The 13,390-nt window shown below is 53.7% G+C and overlaps 1 protein-coding gene across 2 annotated transcripts in view; it reads left to right on the top strand.

The window, feature by feature from the left end:
- Nucleotides 1-1,369: 1,369 nt before the first annotated feature.
- SMARCD3 (SWI/SNF related, matrix associated, actin dependent regulator of chromatin, subfamily d, member 3) overlaps nucleotides 1,370-13,390 on the top strand; it is a 39,094-nt gene continuing 27,073 nt past the window's right edge. For both annotated transcript variants that reach the window (XM_025378236.1, XM_025378234.1), the window contains exons 1-2: nucleotides 1,370-1,969; nucleotides 3,783-3,918. In XM_025378236.1, the coding sequence (XP_025234021.1) occupies nucleotides 3,880-3,918 (39 nt within the window). In that variant the 5' untranslated portion in view covers nucleotides 1,370-1,969; nucleotides 3,783-3,879. The remainder of the gene's footprint in view (nucleotides 1,970-3,782; nucleotides 3,919-13,390) is intronic.

Here is a 13,390-nt window from a genome sequence, read left to right as displayed (position 1 = left end):
ATACAAAAACTAGCCTGGTATGGTGGTGTGCACCTGTAGTCCCAGCTAGTTAGGAGGCTGAAGCGAGAGGATCGCTTTAGCCCAGAAGTCTGAGGCTGCAGCAAGCCTAGATCATGCCACTGCACTCCAGCATGGGCGACAGAGTAAGATCCCATCTCTAAAACAACAACAATAACAACAACAACAACAGAGGTGTATACACACAATGGAATACATTTCAGCCTTCATGTTACAATGTGGATGAACCTTGAAGACATGTGTGAAGTGAAATAAACCAGCACAAAGGCACTCTATGAGGTACATGGAGTAGTCAAATTTATGGACAGAAAGTAGAACGTGGTTGCCAGAGGACAGGAAGGGGGAAGGGGGAGTTGTTGTTAGATGGATACAGAATTCCAGTTTGGGATGATGGAAAGAGTTCCGGAGATTGATTGTACAACAATGTGAATATACTTTACAATACCTAACATACGCTTCAAAATGGCTAAGATGACAAATTTTACATTATGTTTATTTTATCACAATTAAAAATTTAAAACATGCCTGTTGCGGTGGCTCACGCCTGTAGTCCCAGCACTTTGGGAGGCCAAGGTGGGCGGATCACCTGAGGTCAGGAGTTCGAGACCAGTCTAGCCAATGTGGTGAAACCCCGTCTCTACTAAAAATACAAAAATTAGCCAGGCATGGTGGCAGGTGCCTGTAATCCCAGCTACTCGGGAGGCTGAGGCAGGAGAATAGCTTGAACCCGGGAGGCCGAGGTTGCAGTGAGCCAAGATCGCACCATCACACTCCAGCCTGGGGGACAAGAGAAAGACTTCACCTCAAAAAAAAAAAAATTTTAAACAATGAAACATAAATATTTTCAGATGGAGGGATGATAGGAAGGTACCAGAAAGGGAAGGGGTGGAAAAGCTCTGTCTCTGCCTTGGGCCCGCCTATCACGGAGACAAACCCAGGCAGTGCAGAGTCCAGACCCCAAAATACCCCTAAGTGTTGAGGGTGTGGTCTGGCCTGGGGAGTGGCTGGATATCTGGGAGGGCAGAGGTGGGAACCTGAGGGAGAAGGACCTAACCTTGACCTCAGCCTCAGACCATGGGTCCCTGCTGCCTGCCTGCCTCCTACTGGGGGCCTGCCAGGCCCACCTGTACCCAAATGCTGGCAGGCTCCCTGCCCGCTGGCTGCTTAGGGAGGTGCTCCCACTTCCCCTGCCCTTGCTTGAGCTCTCTAGGGCTCCTTCATTCTTCAGGTAGGCTGGGGTCCCCCTCTGTGCTGGGCACTGTGGAAGCTCAGCCCTATGAGACCCGGCCCTGGAAGAGCCCATGAGATGGCCAGAGATGGGCTTGTCTGGCTGGAAGTTGGGAAGAGGCTTCTCCAAGCTGCAAAGTTAAGCGTTGAGTACATAAAAGGGGAAGATTGGCATTAGTGAGAACATGGCCCTGAGGCTTGATGGACCCAAAGCCTCCCAGGGTGTATGTGTGGAGGGTGGGAGCGGGTATGCACATGGGTGCGGGACCTCATCTAGGTAATGTCTGCAGTCACATAGAATGATCTGACTCAATCTGTGTGTGAGCGCAACTGTTTGTGTGCCTGTGTGTGCGCGCCCACGTGCATGCGCGTGTGTGGTCCTAGTGTAGGTGATGTCTGCGGCCACACAAGATGCTGACTGCGTGTGTGACTCGTGGGCGTGTAGATGCAAGCACAGACCTACGACACATCTGTGTACAGGCTGAAGATCACAACGGGTCTGGCCAGGGCCCGCCGCTGGGCTCCGAGCTGGCCAGCACACCGACGGTTGGATGGGGCGACGCTTCCTGCTCCGGTCCCTAACTCATTATTAAGCTCCTCGCTCTTTGCAGACGCTCCCTGCGCCTCCCCCGCTCCGGGCTGCAGCGGCGCAGGCGCCGGGCCGAGCCGAGCGCCGAGCCGGGAGCGGGCGGCCGCGCTCCGGGCCGGGGTCCCGGGGGAGCAGGTGAGCGACCCGCGCCGCGCGGCCCCCACGGCCCTTGGCGAAGGCGCCTCCCGGCCGCGCTGCGCCGGCGCCCCCGCCTTCCCTGCCTGGCAGTCTCTGTTCGCCTCTGTTGGCATCCTCCTCCTCCCCCCTGCCTGGCATCCCCCTCCTCCCCCTGCCTGGCATCCCTTCTCCTCCCTGCCTGGCATCCCTTCTCCCCCTGCCTGGCATCCCCCTCCTCCTGCTGCCTGGCATCCCTTCTCCCCCTGCCAGGCATCCCCCCTCCTTCTCTTGCCTGGCACCTTCCCCTCACCTGGCACTTCCCCTCCTCCCTACCTGGCATCCCCTTCTCCCTTCCTGGCATCTTCCTCCCCTCCTCCTTTCCAGGTATCTCCCCTACTCCTGACTCTTTCCGTCCCCCCGCCTGGCACCTCCCTCCACCCCCACCCCAACCTGGTACCTCTTCCTCCTACCCCTTCCTTGCACCTCTTCCCTGACTGGCAGACTCCCATTCAGCCCCTCTGTGACAGCACCTCCTCCCCATCACTGCCTGGCATCTTCCCCTCCTTCCCTCTCCAGTACCTTCCTATCCTCCTTCCACCTGCATCTCCCCTCCTTCCCTCGTCTGGCACCCTCCTGCCTGGCACCTTCCCCTCCTCCCCCTGTCTGGCACCACCTCCTCCCATTGCCTGTCACCTCCCCCCTGCCGAGCACTTTCTCAACCTGCTCCTGCCTGGCATGCTCTGCTTCCTACTCCCCCTGTCTGGCACCTTCCCTCCTTCCCCTGCCTGGCATCCTCTCCCTCCTTCCCCTACCTAGCACCTTCCCATCATTCCCCTGCCTGGCACCTTCCCTGTCTCCACTTGCTACCGTCTTCCCTGGATACCCCTCTCCTATTCAGGTTGTCCCTCTGTCCCCCACCTTCCTGCAGGGCACTTCCTCCCAACCCTGGGCTGGTAACCCCTCCCCTATTGCATCGTCCTCTCATCCTCCCCTCCCACTGTGTCTCCCAGACCCCACCAGCTCTCCCATCCCCAGCACTCCCTGTCTCCAGCCTCCTCCCTTCTCATCCCCTTTCCTCCCAACCCTAGTCAGGGTTCATCCATCCGCAGCAGCCCCTTTTGTCCACATGGCTTAACCAGACCCTGAGCCACTCCCAAGCCCCACCTCTGTCACCCACACCCCACTCCTACAGCACTGCTCTCTTCTTGGCTCCCATGCCCCACGGTCTGCTCAGGGACTTCAGTTCATACGTTGGGTCCTGACCCAACAAGCTGGAGACCTTCCTGCTCTTCCAGCAGGGAAGGAAGCAGGGCAGGACTGGACAGAGCAGGCACTAGCAGGGACCAGGAGAGAGGTGCTTAGGCCAGCCAGTGGTCATGGAGCAGGCTGACTACCTGCCTGCCACCTCTGGAGTCCCTCCGTGCCCCTGGGCTCCAGGACCATCCCGGTTACCATCCTGACCTGCCCTCTGGTCTTTGCCTCCAATGCCCAGCTCTCTCCCTCCAACCATTGCCACACCCCAAAAACTGGCCTCTCCAGTCAGGCTTTGGGCTCTGCCTGGGGTCCCTGCTCTGTCTTTCAAGTTCTTTGTCCCGCAGGACCCTGGGGCCGGTATCTGTCTGCTCCCGGCACATAGTGCTCCCACCCACTCCCTGCCTTGTGCCACCCTAGACCCAGCTGGCCTGTGCTGGTTGCCTCCATCCTAGCCCCTTTGTTCTGCACAGCTTCCTGGCTTCCTCTGACCTCTGCTCCAGGGAGTTTGGCTTCTTCCCAGCCTCCCGAGGCCTCCTTGAATCTACCTTGGGGCTCAGGGTGTGACCTCTCCTTCCAGATCCTCAGAATGGCCCTTGGTGCTACAGGCGCAGTGGGCTCCGGGCCCAGGCACCGAGGGGGCACTGGATGACTCTCCAGGTGCAGGACCCTGCCCTATGACTCCAGGTCTTCAGCACCCACCCACCGTGGTACAGGTAGGTGCCTCCTCCCCTGCCAGCCCAGGAGCAGGAGCTCTGGGCCCCATGGAGAGTCGGCCAGCCCTTGGCCCCTGCTCCCACCACATGGCCCCTCCTGCCCATGGCAGGGCCTCTCTGTCCCTCTCCCCACCCCTGCTGACACCTGTCATTAATGTCCTTCCCTCCATCCCACACTCCCTTTTCTGTGTGCCTTCTCACCTCCTGGTGTCCTTAGGTCCTGCCTCTCAAAGCTGTTCTGAGCCAGGGACAACTAGCCTGAAACCAAGTTTTGGGTTCATGTGAGCATAGTCTGGGCTCTGGCATGCTCCACTTCCTCCCCACCCAGACACCCAGACAACACCCCATCTCCTCTCACTGTGCATGCAGAAGCGTACGCATACGTGCACATGCTCACATGCACACACACCACATGCTCTCTGCGAGCTGGAAGGAACCTGCTGATTCCTTGGCACAACTTGTGCTCAGAAACCTCTAAAAACCCTGCAGGGCCCCAGGCAGGGTTCTGCTTATGGCAGGAGGGAGGTGGCAGTCGTCTATTGCACAGCCCGCGGTGGGAGCCAACCCTGCCCTGGCCCAGGCGCACCTCTAGCTCTGATGCACTCTGGGACCATTGCTTGCTTGTAGGGCCCTCCTAAGCCTCCTCCCCAAGGAGTGAGAGGAAGATGGTCCACACTTGTCCGCATCAGTCCCCACTTGTCCAGAAGGACACACTGAGGTTCTGGGCAGAAAAGTCACCTGCCCCAGAGCCCCACCCAGCATGGTAAGGGGTCGGATCTGAAGTCTGGTCTGAGCTCTGCCTGCCCAGCCCCACCCATCATCACGCTGGCTGGCCTTACCGGTGGGAGGCACCTGGCAACAGGGTAGGTGCTGTCAGGGCCTCAAGGCACGTGGAGCCCAGTCCCTGTCCTCAGGGCCTGCAGCCTTGGAGAGCAGCCTTGGCAATCGGGCACAAAGGGCCACAGACCACACAGGCCTCAGAGCACTGAGGAGGGAGATGTCAGGAAAGTCCTGGAAAGTTGCAATTGGAAATGACTCAGAGGAGCCTGAGGTTCGGGGAGGCCTGGGGCTGTGGGCAGAATGAGAGTGCTTTCTGCTTCTCCTTCCTCAGAAGTTGGCAGAGGAACTCATCCTCCTGCCAGGCTGCTCTGAAGGCCAGGGACAGCCCTGTTCCCCTTCAGACTCCCCCAGTGCCCCTCCTCCTCCAGTGAGGTGCAGGCCCAGGGAAAAATGGGGCAGAGCACCGGCTGCTGGGGAATCTGGCCTGGCCCAGAGGATCCAAGCCACACAGGGCAGCAGCAGGCACCAGTCACCTGGTACCCATCACCAAGGAAACACGCCTGGTGCCGACATGCCTAGCCCCACACCTGAAGCCCTGGGCCACCTGCAGGAAGGTCAAGGCCTCCAAGCAAAGGTCCCACCCTCATCCCCAACACCTCCCCAGCACCTGAGGTGAACTGGGGACTGGTTGCTCAGTTTGTGGTGGTTGGTGTTTTAGCTGAAATTCATAAAGAAAAGGTGTGAGCTAATATATTAAACCAAGCACTCTACAGTTCTGGGGTGGCTGAGGGTAGAGGCCAGGTTGAATAGGGGGCAGGCTGATGGGAGGCAGCTAAGCTTCCTGGGGAGGTGCACCTGAAGTGGTCCCCCACATGGAGAGTCCTCCTGATACTTGACATGCACTGAGTTAGGCCCTAAGGGGCTCCCCAGCAGCAGTTGATGGAGCCCTGGGCTGTTCCAGACCTTTCCTGAAGGGTCACTGCAGGATGGGCACAGGGGAGGAGGGCAGGGGAGGCCTGTGAAGATTGGAGCTGGGGCCCTGGGGCAGTAGGTCCATCCTTGTGACACCTGGCCCCAGAGTGGCCCTGGCCATGAGTCAGAAGCCCCAGCTCCAAGAGTGACAAGGTGGGCTAAGTTTGGCACTTTATTTTGGAATCGCATTAACATGCAATCGGTGGTGTGCGTTGCAGGCTTTTGGCAGCCAGGCAGGCACTTGGGCATTTGGATGCTGACAGGCCTGGTGCTGGTGCCTAGGCATCCGTCCTCACCCCAAGCTGGCAGTGTGATTGCAAGTGATTAGTGAGAATTAAGTGGTGGAGGTAATGAGCTAGAGGTGTCACCGGGAGGAGGCTGAGACACCCCTCAGGGATGAGTGGACTTCCCTCAGCTGTGGCTGGACTCAGAACCATCTGGGGCCAAGCTGAGGCCACCGCCTGCTTCTGACGGGTACTTGGCTGAGGGATGTCTTGTAGGGACCATTGCTGTGTCTCCTGGTGCTCCTTGCTAATGAGGGGTGTGGGAATCCTTGGTGACTCATAAAGGACCATAGGGGAGGGCTGATCACTTGGGCCAGGCCCACCTTTTGGGATAGCACGTTCTGTTTATTGACTTTCCAAGCTGTGACACCAATTCTTGGCACCCTACACTTACTTCCAGGGATTTCAGAACGTGCCTCATGAGCATGTGCCCCACACAGGCCTCCTACTGGAACTTAAAAACTTGGACCATCTCCCACGTGAACCTTTTTCCCAGACCGAAGAGCGTTCTGGGCAAATGCCCTGGAGTGAGGGACACTGTGCCATGAGGGAGGGAGAGGAAGACACAGGGAGGTGTTCTTATGCTCTGCCTCATCCTGAAAAGGGTTTCAGGTAGTTTTCAAAGATACATATAGTGAGGAAACTGAGACAGAGATAGAGCACAGAAAACATGGTGTCGCCTAGGATGTGGCTGCGGCACCAGATGCAAACCATGAGGCCCGGAGACCCTGAGGCGAGCAGAGAAGCAAGCAATTACATGATTTACACTGTGCATAAGATAAAAAATCAGACAACTTGCTCAAATCACTGTGATTTCTGGTCCCGAGCCCTTGGGAGGTCTCTCCTGTATGAGGAAATGAAGGGGATACCATGTGACAGAGTTACGCAATGTTCTCAACAATGTCACAACTGCTTCCTAGGGCTAAGGCAAGGACCAACACAATACTGCCCAGCCATAAACATATTGGTAATATTGCTTAACCCAAACTTAAAATTCGGAGCAACTAGAGGAGTACATTACTACCTTCAGGAAATACCCTCTTTCTCTTTTGTAAGAGACAGGGTCTCACACTGTTGCTCAGGCTGGAGTGCAGTGGTATGATCATGGCTCACAGCAGCCTCAAACTCCTGGGCTCAGGTGATCCTGCTTTAGCCTCCTGAGTAACTGGGACTACAAGCACAAGCCACAATGCCCCCTAGCTTTTGCTCTTTTTGTTTTGTTTTTATTTTAGTAGAGATGAGGTCTCACTATATTTCCTAGGCTGGTCTCAAACTCCTGGGCTCAAGCAGTCCTCCCACTTCAGCCTCCCAAAGTGCTGGGATTACAGGCATGAGCCATCGAACCTGGCCAGGAAATACTCTGTATGTTGATATTTACAACCATGTTTCTGATAAATATCAGGCAGCAGGAAGATTTATTTGAAATTGGAAATTAAGTACAGTCACATTCTCCAGTAGGGGTAATATCCTTATAGGAAATAAAGAGCTCCTTCAGCACGTAGGCCCCACAGGTGAGTTTGGGTATGAGGAGGGACCAGCCCTGGTCTTTCCCCATAGGTCCTGAACCCATGCAAAAACAGGCACAGGCCTCAGTTAACTTAAGTGCAGGGAAAGTCGAGCTGAAGAGAGGCTTGAACCTGAGGCCCAAGTGTTGTCCTATTTCCTAACCTGGGTTTGCTTACCTGGGCACGGGAGCAGAAAGAGATGATCTGTGTCCTAAAACAGACTCGCCTGGAAGGGGAACACTGGCCACAGGATAAGCAGCTTTGCCTTCAGCACCTTTACCCCACCCTCCCGGGAGAAGGATTGTCAGGCCCTTACCACCTCATCGGACAGAGCCTCCTCCCACAGGGAAGAACGGTGGGGAGAGGGCCAGGGTCATTCCAGCATCTCCTCTCCTAGGAATAGAGTACATTTTCCTTGTGAACACGTGAAGACAAGGGAGTAGGGCCCCTCCGCGGTGGGGTGGACGGGCCACACTGCTGAACAGTGACCTCGAGGCTCAGGTCCAGACCTGGAATGACCAAGTCCACCCCCTTTCTTATCTCTCCATTGGAACAATTGCCACATCCTTTTATTTGATGTTATTTCCTAGATAAGTGTCAATTCCATCCGCTCCTGATTGCCCACGTCACCGCCCTAGTCCACGCACTGTGGTCTTCTGCCGCCATCTGAGTGCCGCATACTCAGCCTTGCCCCTGCACCAGACCCCAGCCCAGCACTGTAACCAGAATGGGCTTCCTAAACACAAATTTGATTTGTTCCGCCTTCCACTTCCTTGTGGCTTCATTCGTGTGCCCTCACTCAGGGCCCTCACACCCGCTGTTCCCTGCACCTCCGACACCCTTCCCAGCTCCCTTCACCTGGCTAACTGCACTCATCTTGAAGTCTCCACTTCAGTTCCACCTCTTGCAGGGAGTCTTTCTCCCACCCCTGCTTGGGCGTGAGGACCACCCACTCTCTTCTGTCTTGCAGCACCTACCAAAGAGTCTCATGCTGAGCTGTAGGGCTCCTTAAAGGCATGGCTGCATCTGTCTTGTTCCACACAGTACAGAGAAATATTTCTTGAATGAATGAACAGATGTGTGAGGCAGTGGACAGAGAGGGGATGGCTCTATGGCTGATTCTAAAATGAGCCCCAGATCCCTCTTGGTGCTGTCAGCCTCACCCTCTCAACACTACCACGATGCAAGGGGGGGCCTTTCTTGCCTGCCAGCCTTGTCCTGCTGTTGCCTGAGCTGCCCCATGCCCCGCGCCCAGCAGCCCTCCCTCCTGTAACTCCGTGGTTGGAGGAGTGCTCCATGCTCATTCCCTCTTCAGTTATTCCCGTGGTGAAGGAGAATGTCACTCCCTCTGACCTTGGTTTTGCCTTTTGGAGTTGCAGGGAGAAACCCCTTTCTCCCCCCAAGCCATCTGACCACCTTTCAACATTTGGAGGCAGTTTTCCCACAGGACCTGTGTCTCCGCCCGGAACATCCAGCTCTGGCTCTTTCAAAGATTCACTGCCTTTGTGCCCCCTGGGGAGCATTGGAGATCCCCCCAAAAGGCCATGGCCCACGCTTGGAGCCACCTGGGCCTGTGCTAGAAGGTGAGCTCTCCCTCTCCAGCCAGACAGATGAGGAAAAGGTACTCAGTTTTCTGAGTGACATGTCTCGTCTGTAGAATGGGACATCATGCCCTTCTATAAAGAAGCAACGGTGATGCCAGACCTTCTGCACAATGCCTGCATTCACCAAGCGCCCCTTGCCACTGCAAGTGTTCACATGGGATGCTGAGTGCTGTCCCTGCTCTAGGTGTCATCTGCGTACCCCAGAGCACCATCTAATGCCACCGATGCCTCCCTTGGTTGCAGGTGCCAGCCTGCCATTCATGCTGCCTGCTTATACCACTGGCCACCACCCAGGCACCCAGCAGTCCATTCTTCCTGTTCCATATCTGTCAGCCCCAACATGGAGCTATCTTAGCTTTAGCCCATCTTTCCAGCCCACAGCTCCCATCTAGCCTGGTGCAGTCTGCGGGTGTGAGAGGCCTGTCTTCTTTGCCTTTCATAAAGTTTTTCATTGGAAAAAAGAAAAAGTAAGTCAGCAGGGCCCAGGAGAGAGCCCTGTGGTCCCTGGAGATGGCTCAGGGTGGGCCGGCAGCTGAATCCACAGCAGGGGCCTCGAGGGTGGGTGGGCTTGAAGGAGGTGCCAGTGGGTGGGAAGGTGCCCCCCGTGGGGGCCTAAGTAGATGCAAGAGAAGCTGAGCTCCAGTTTCAGGTCTACAGCACCCACTCCACTCTCCCCAGCAGGAAGCAGCACTGTACTTTTGCCTTTTCATGCCTCAGTTTCCCCTCTAACTCCCCCTCCACCATCACCTCACTTGCATCTTACCCAGGCCTCTTCCTTCAGAAGAAAATTCTGTCTTTGAGACACTTTTGATCCATTCAGTGGACAGAGATGTCTCCCCCTGCCACCCGCCACCCACCATCAGAGCCCCCACCCCAGATTCAAGAGCAGCTGCCACAAACACAGTGACCTGCAGGAAGTGAAAGAGTGAAGTGGCTGGGGGCAGAGTAATAGCAGCCAGTAGAGACTGAGGGCTCACTGTGGGCTTTGAGAACTATTTCAAGAATTTTAGGCCAGTCGCAGTGGTTCATGCCTGTAATCCCAGCACTTTGGGAGGCCAAGGCAGGAGGATCGCCTGAAGCCAGGAGTTCAAAACCAGGCTGGGCAACAAAGCGAGACCCCATCTCTACATTAAAAAAAAAAGAGAGAATTTTATGTGGTTTAATTTATCCTAGCCACAACACTATAAGGTAAGTGCTGTTATACTCATCATCACTCTAGATAAGGAAACTGAGGCACAGGGCATGAAGGAACTTTCCCAGTGGTCAAGGCAAGAGTCCCAACTGGTGTGTCTCCACCACATTTAGCCCTCAGAAATTTGCTGTGCCCAAACCTCAGGGGCCCTCACAGGGATAAGACAGCCACCCCTTTATTCAGGGTCTCAACCCAGCCCCTCCTCTTTTGCCCCCAGCACTAAGGCTCACAGTCAAAGACCATTTATCATCTCACACACAGCCTGTTCCACTCATTGACTGTCACTGCTGTGCCCCTAGGAGTATTTGAGTTTGCCACCCCTAAAATAGGGAATGGGGAGGAGATGTGGCAAATGGGAGGGCTCTCGCCCCTCTGAAAAGGTGCAGCCCCTTCTCAGCTCCACCTGATTGTCTCTAAGTGGACTAGTGGTCTGGTCTTGCCAAATTTCTCATTTTTTTTAGAGATTCTGGAAATCTGGCTTTGATGTGAAATCTCTCCGTCTTTAAGGTTGGTGTCTAATTAAAGTGTTTAGGACACAGTGAGGGCTGAGCAAAACCTGTCTGCCCTGCCCAGTTTGTAACACTCACCTTGAGATCTCCTTGCCTGCCGCTTGTCCCCTTCCCTCCCTTCTATCCCCTAGCCCAGAAAACAAACCAGCATTTCTCACTGAGAACTCAGGGCCCCCAGTTTGAGAAACACTGCATTAAGAATTGCTGTCACTTTATTGGTTTGTTTGTTTGTTTATTTATTTATTTATGAGACAGGATCTCGGCTCCATCGCCTAGGCTGCAGTACAGTGGTGCGATCATGGCTCACTGAAGCCTCAACCTCCTGGGCTTAAGCAGTTCTCCCACCTCAGTGCCCCACGTAGCTGGAACTACAGGTGTGCACCACCACACCCAGCTAATATATTTGAATTTTAGTAGAGAGGAGTCTTGCTGTGTTGCCGAGGCTGGTCTCCAACTCTTGAGCTCAAGCAATCTGCCCACCTCAGCCTCCCAGAGTGCTGGCATTACAGGCTTGAGCCACTGCACCTGGCCTGCTGTCGCTTTAGTTGGCTTCTTGTCAGCTACATTATAATTACAATGAAATTATAAACAAAATGCAGAGTCTCTTCAAAAACTTGAGGACCTTCTCCCACAACAGACCCGAATCCCAGTTTGAGAAGCAGTGCTCATAAATCCTCATGATGACTGCTAATGGGAAGGGCGGGGCTGTTGTAGAATCCCTCTCAACTTGTCTGTGTCTTAACTTCAACCCAGAGTACCGACCCCTGAGGACTTCAGAGTACATTTGATAACCAATGGGGGAGCAGTCAGATAGTGACTCAAAAAGAACATGGACCTTATGATCAGAAAACAGGAGTTTGAGCCTCACTTTCGACACTAACTTGCCCTCCAGCTCTGAGTCAGTCTTTCAAGAACTCTCTACGCCTTGTGTTCCTGTCTTTAAAATGGATATAGTAATAGTCACCCTTTCAGCTTCCTGGAGTGTGGAGAGAACCAAATTGGATAATGCATGTTGAACTATTTTGTAGGCTAAGCTCCATGAAGCTCTATGTGTTAATTTGGAGGTGTTTGACAAAGTGTTTCCCTATATCTTTAGGGTATGATACATAAACGTGGGCTGGATGCAGTGGTGTGCCGATAAATGTTTAACAACTGGCTCTTGGCAGGACGGGGCGTGGGAGCAGAGTTCCGGTTTGTATCGTTCGCCAATTCTTGTGGTATAAATACCACTAGCTGGGTGCAGTGGCTGAAGCCTGTAATCCCAGCGCTTTGGGAGGCTACTGCGGGAGGCTCGCTTAACGCCAAAAGTTCAAGACCAGCCTAGGCAACAAAGCAACACCCCATTTCTACAAAACATTTTAACAGTTAGCCAGGCATGGTGGCATGCACCTATAGTCTTAGCTACTCAGGAGGCTGAGGCAGGAAGATGGCTTGAGCCCAGGAGGTCCATGCTGCAATGAGCCATGATCACACCACTGTACTCCAGCCTAGGCAATAGCCAGACCCTATCTCAAAAAAAAAAAAAACCTCCCACAGTGGCTGATGTTCTGACACGACACACTAGCATATTGCTGGCTGGATGTTACTATCATTGGGCGAATTTGCTGAGAATTGAAGAAAGACTAAGCCCCAAATGGTGTACATTGGTCTGGAGAGAGCCTTGTCTTGCTTCCTGTCCCTTTCTCAATACATTCAGCAAAGATTTAGATGCAGATTGATGGTCACACTCACTGGATTTATGAATGACACACAGCCAGAAAAGATGGTGAATATTTGGATATTTCAAATTAATATTCAAAAGCTCTCAACATTCACCTTCTAAGAATTATGGGCTAATTCTTAGAAGATGAATATTAACAGGAGTAAATGTTAAGTGTCCCTTCTTGAGACAAAAAGACAACTTTACAAGTAGGGGATAGGGAGTCATGTTTTGCATAGAGTAGGAAAAAAAATTGGCTGGGCGTGGTGGCTCACACCTGTAATCCCAGCCCTTTGGGAGGCTGAGGTGGGCGATCATTTGAGGTCAGGAGTTTGAGACCAGCCTGGCCAACATGGTGAAACACTGTCTCTACAAAAAATACAAAAATTAGCCAGGCATGGTGGCACACGCCTGTAATCCCAGCTACTCAGGAGGCTGAGGCATGAGAATCACTTGAACCCTGGAGGCGGAGATTGCAGTGAGCCGAGGTTGCGCCACTGCACTCCAGCCTGGGCAATAGAGCGAGACTCTGTATCAAAGAAAGAAAGAAAAGAAAAGAAAAAAAATGAGGTTAAATTGACAATAAGGTCAGTTCAAGTCCACAGTGCAATGAGTGATTACCAAAGAGTGATACATTAATGGCCATGATGACTTTACTCAGTACTCTGTGACTTAAAGAGAATTTTCACATATGGCAAATTATTACTATTTTGCTATGCACAATACCCCGTGAGAGAGGTAAGATGATAAATGCCCACTGATGAGGAGACTGAGATCAGAGAGGTTAATGGTGACTTGGCACTTTTATACTCCTGTCAATGGATGATGGAATAAAGGCTCAAACTCAGGCCTTCTGGCCCGGATTCTGCCCTGTGCTTTGCACCCTGCTCGGAGGGCTTGCTTTCTTTTTTTTTTTTTTTTTTTTAT

The sequence above is a fragment of the Theropithecus gelada genome, chromosome 3 (genome assembly GCF_003255815.1).
Source record: "Theropithecus gelada isolate Dixy chromosome 3, Tgel_1.0, whole genome shotgun sequence".
Classification (NCBI taxonomy): Eukaryota; Metazoa; Chordata; class Mammalia; order Primates; family Cercopithecidae; genus Theropithecus; species Theropithecus gelada.
This window is presented reverse-complemented; position numbering and strand designations above follow the sequence as displayed.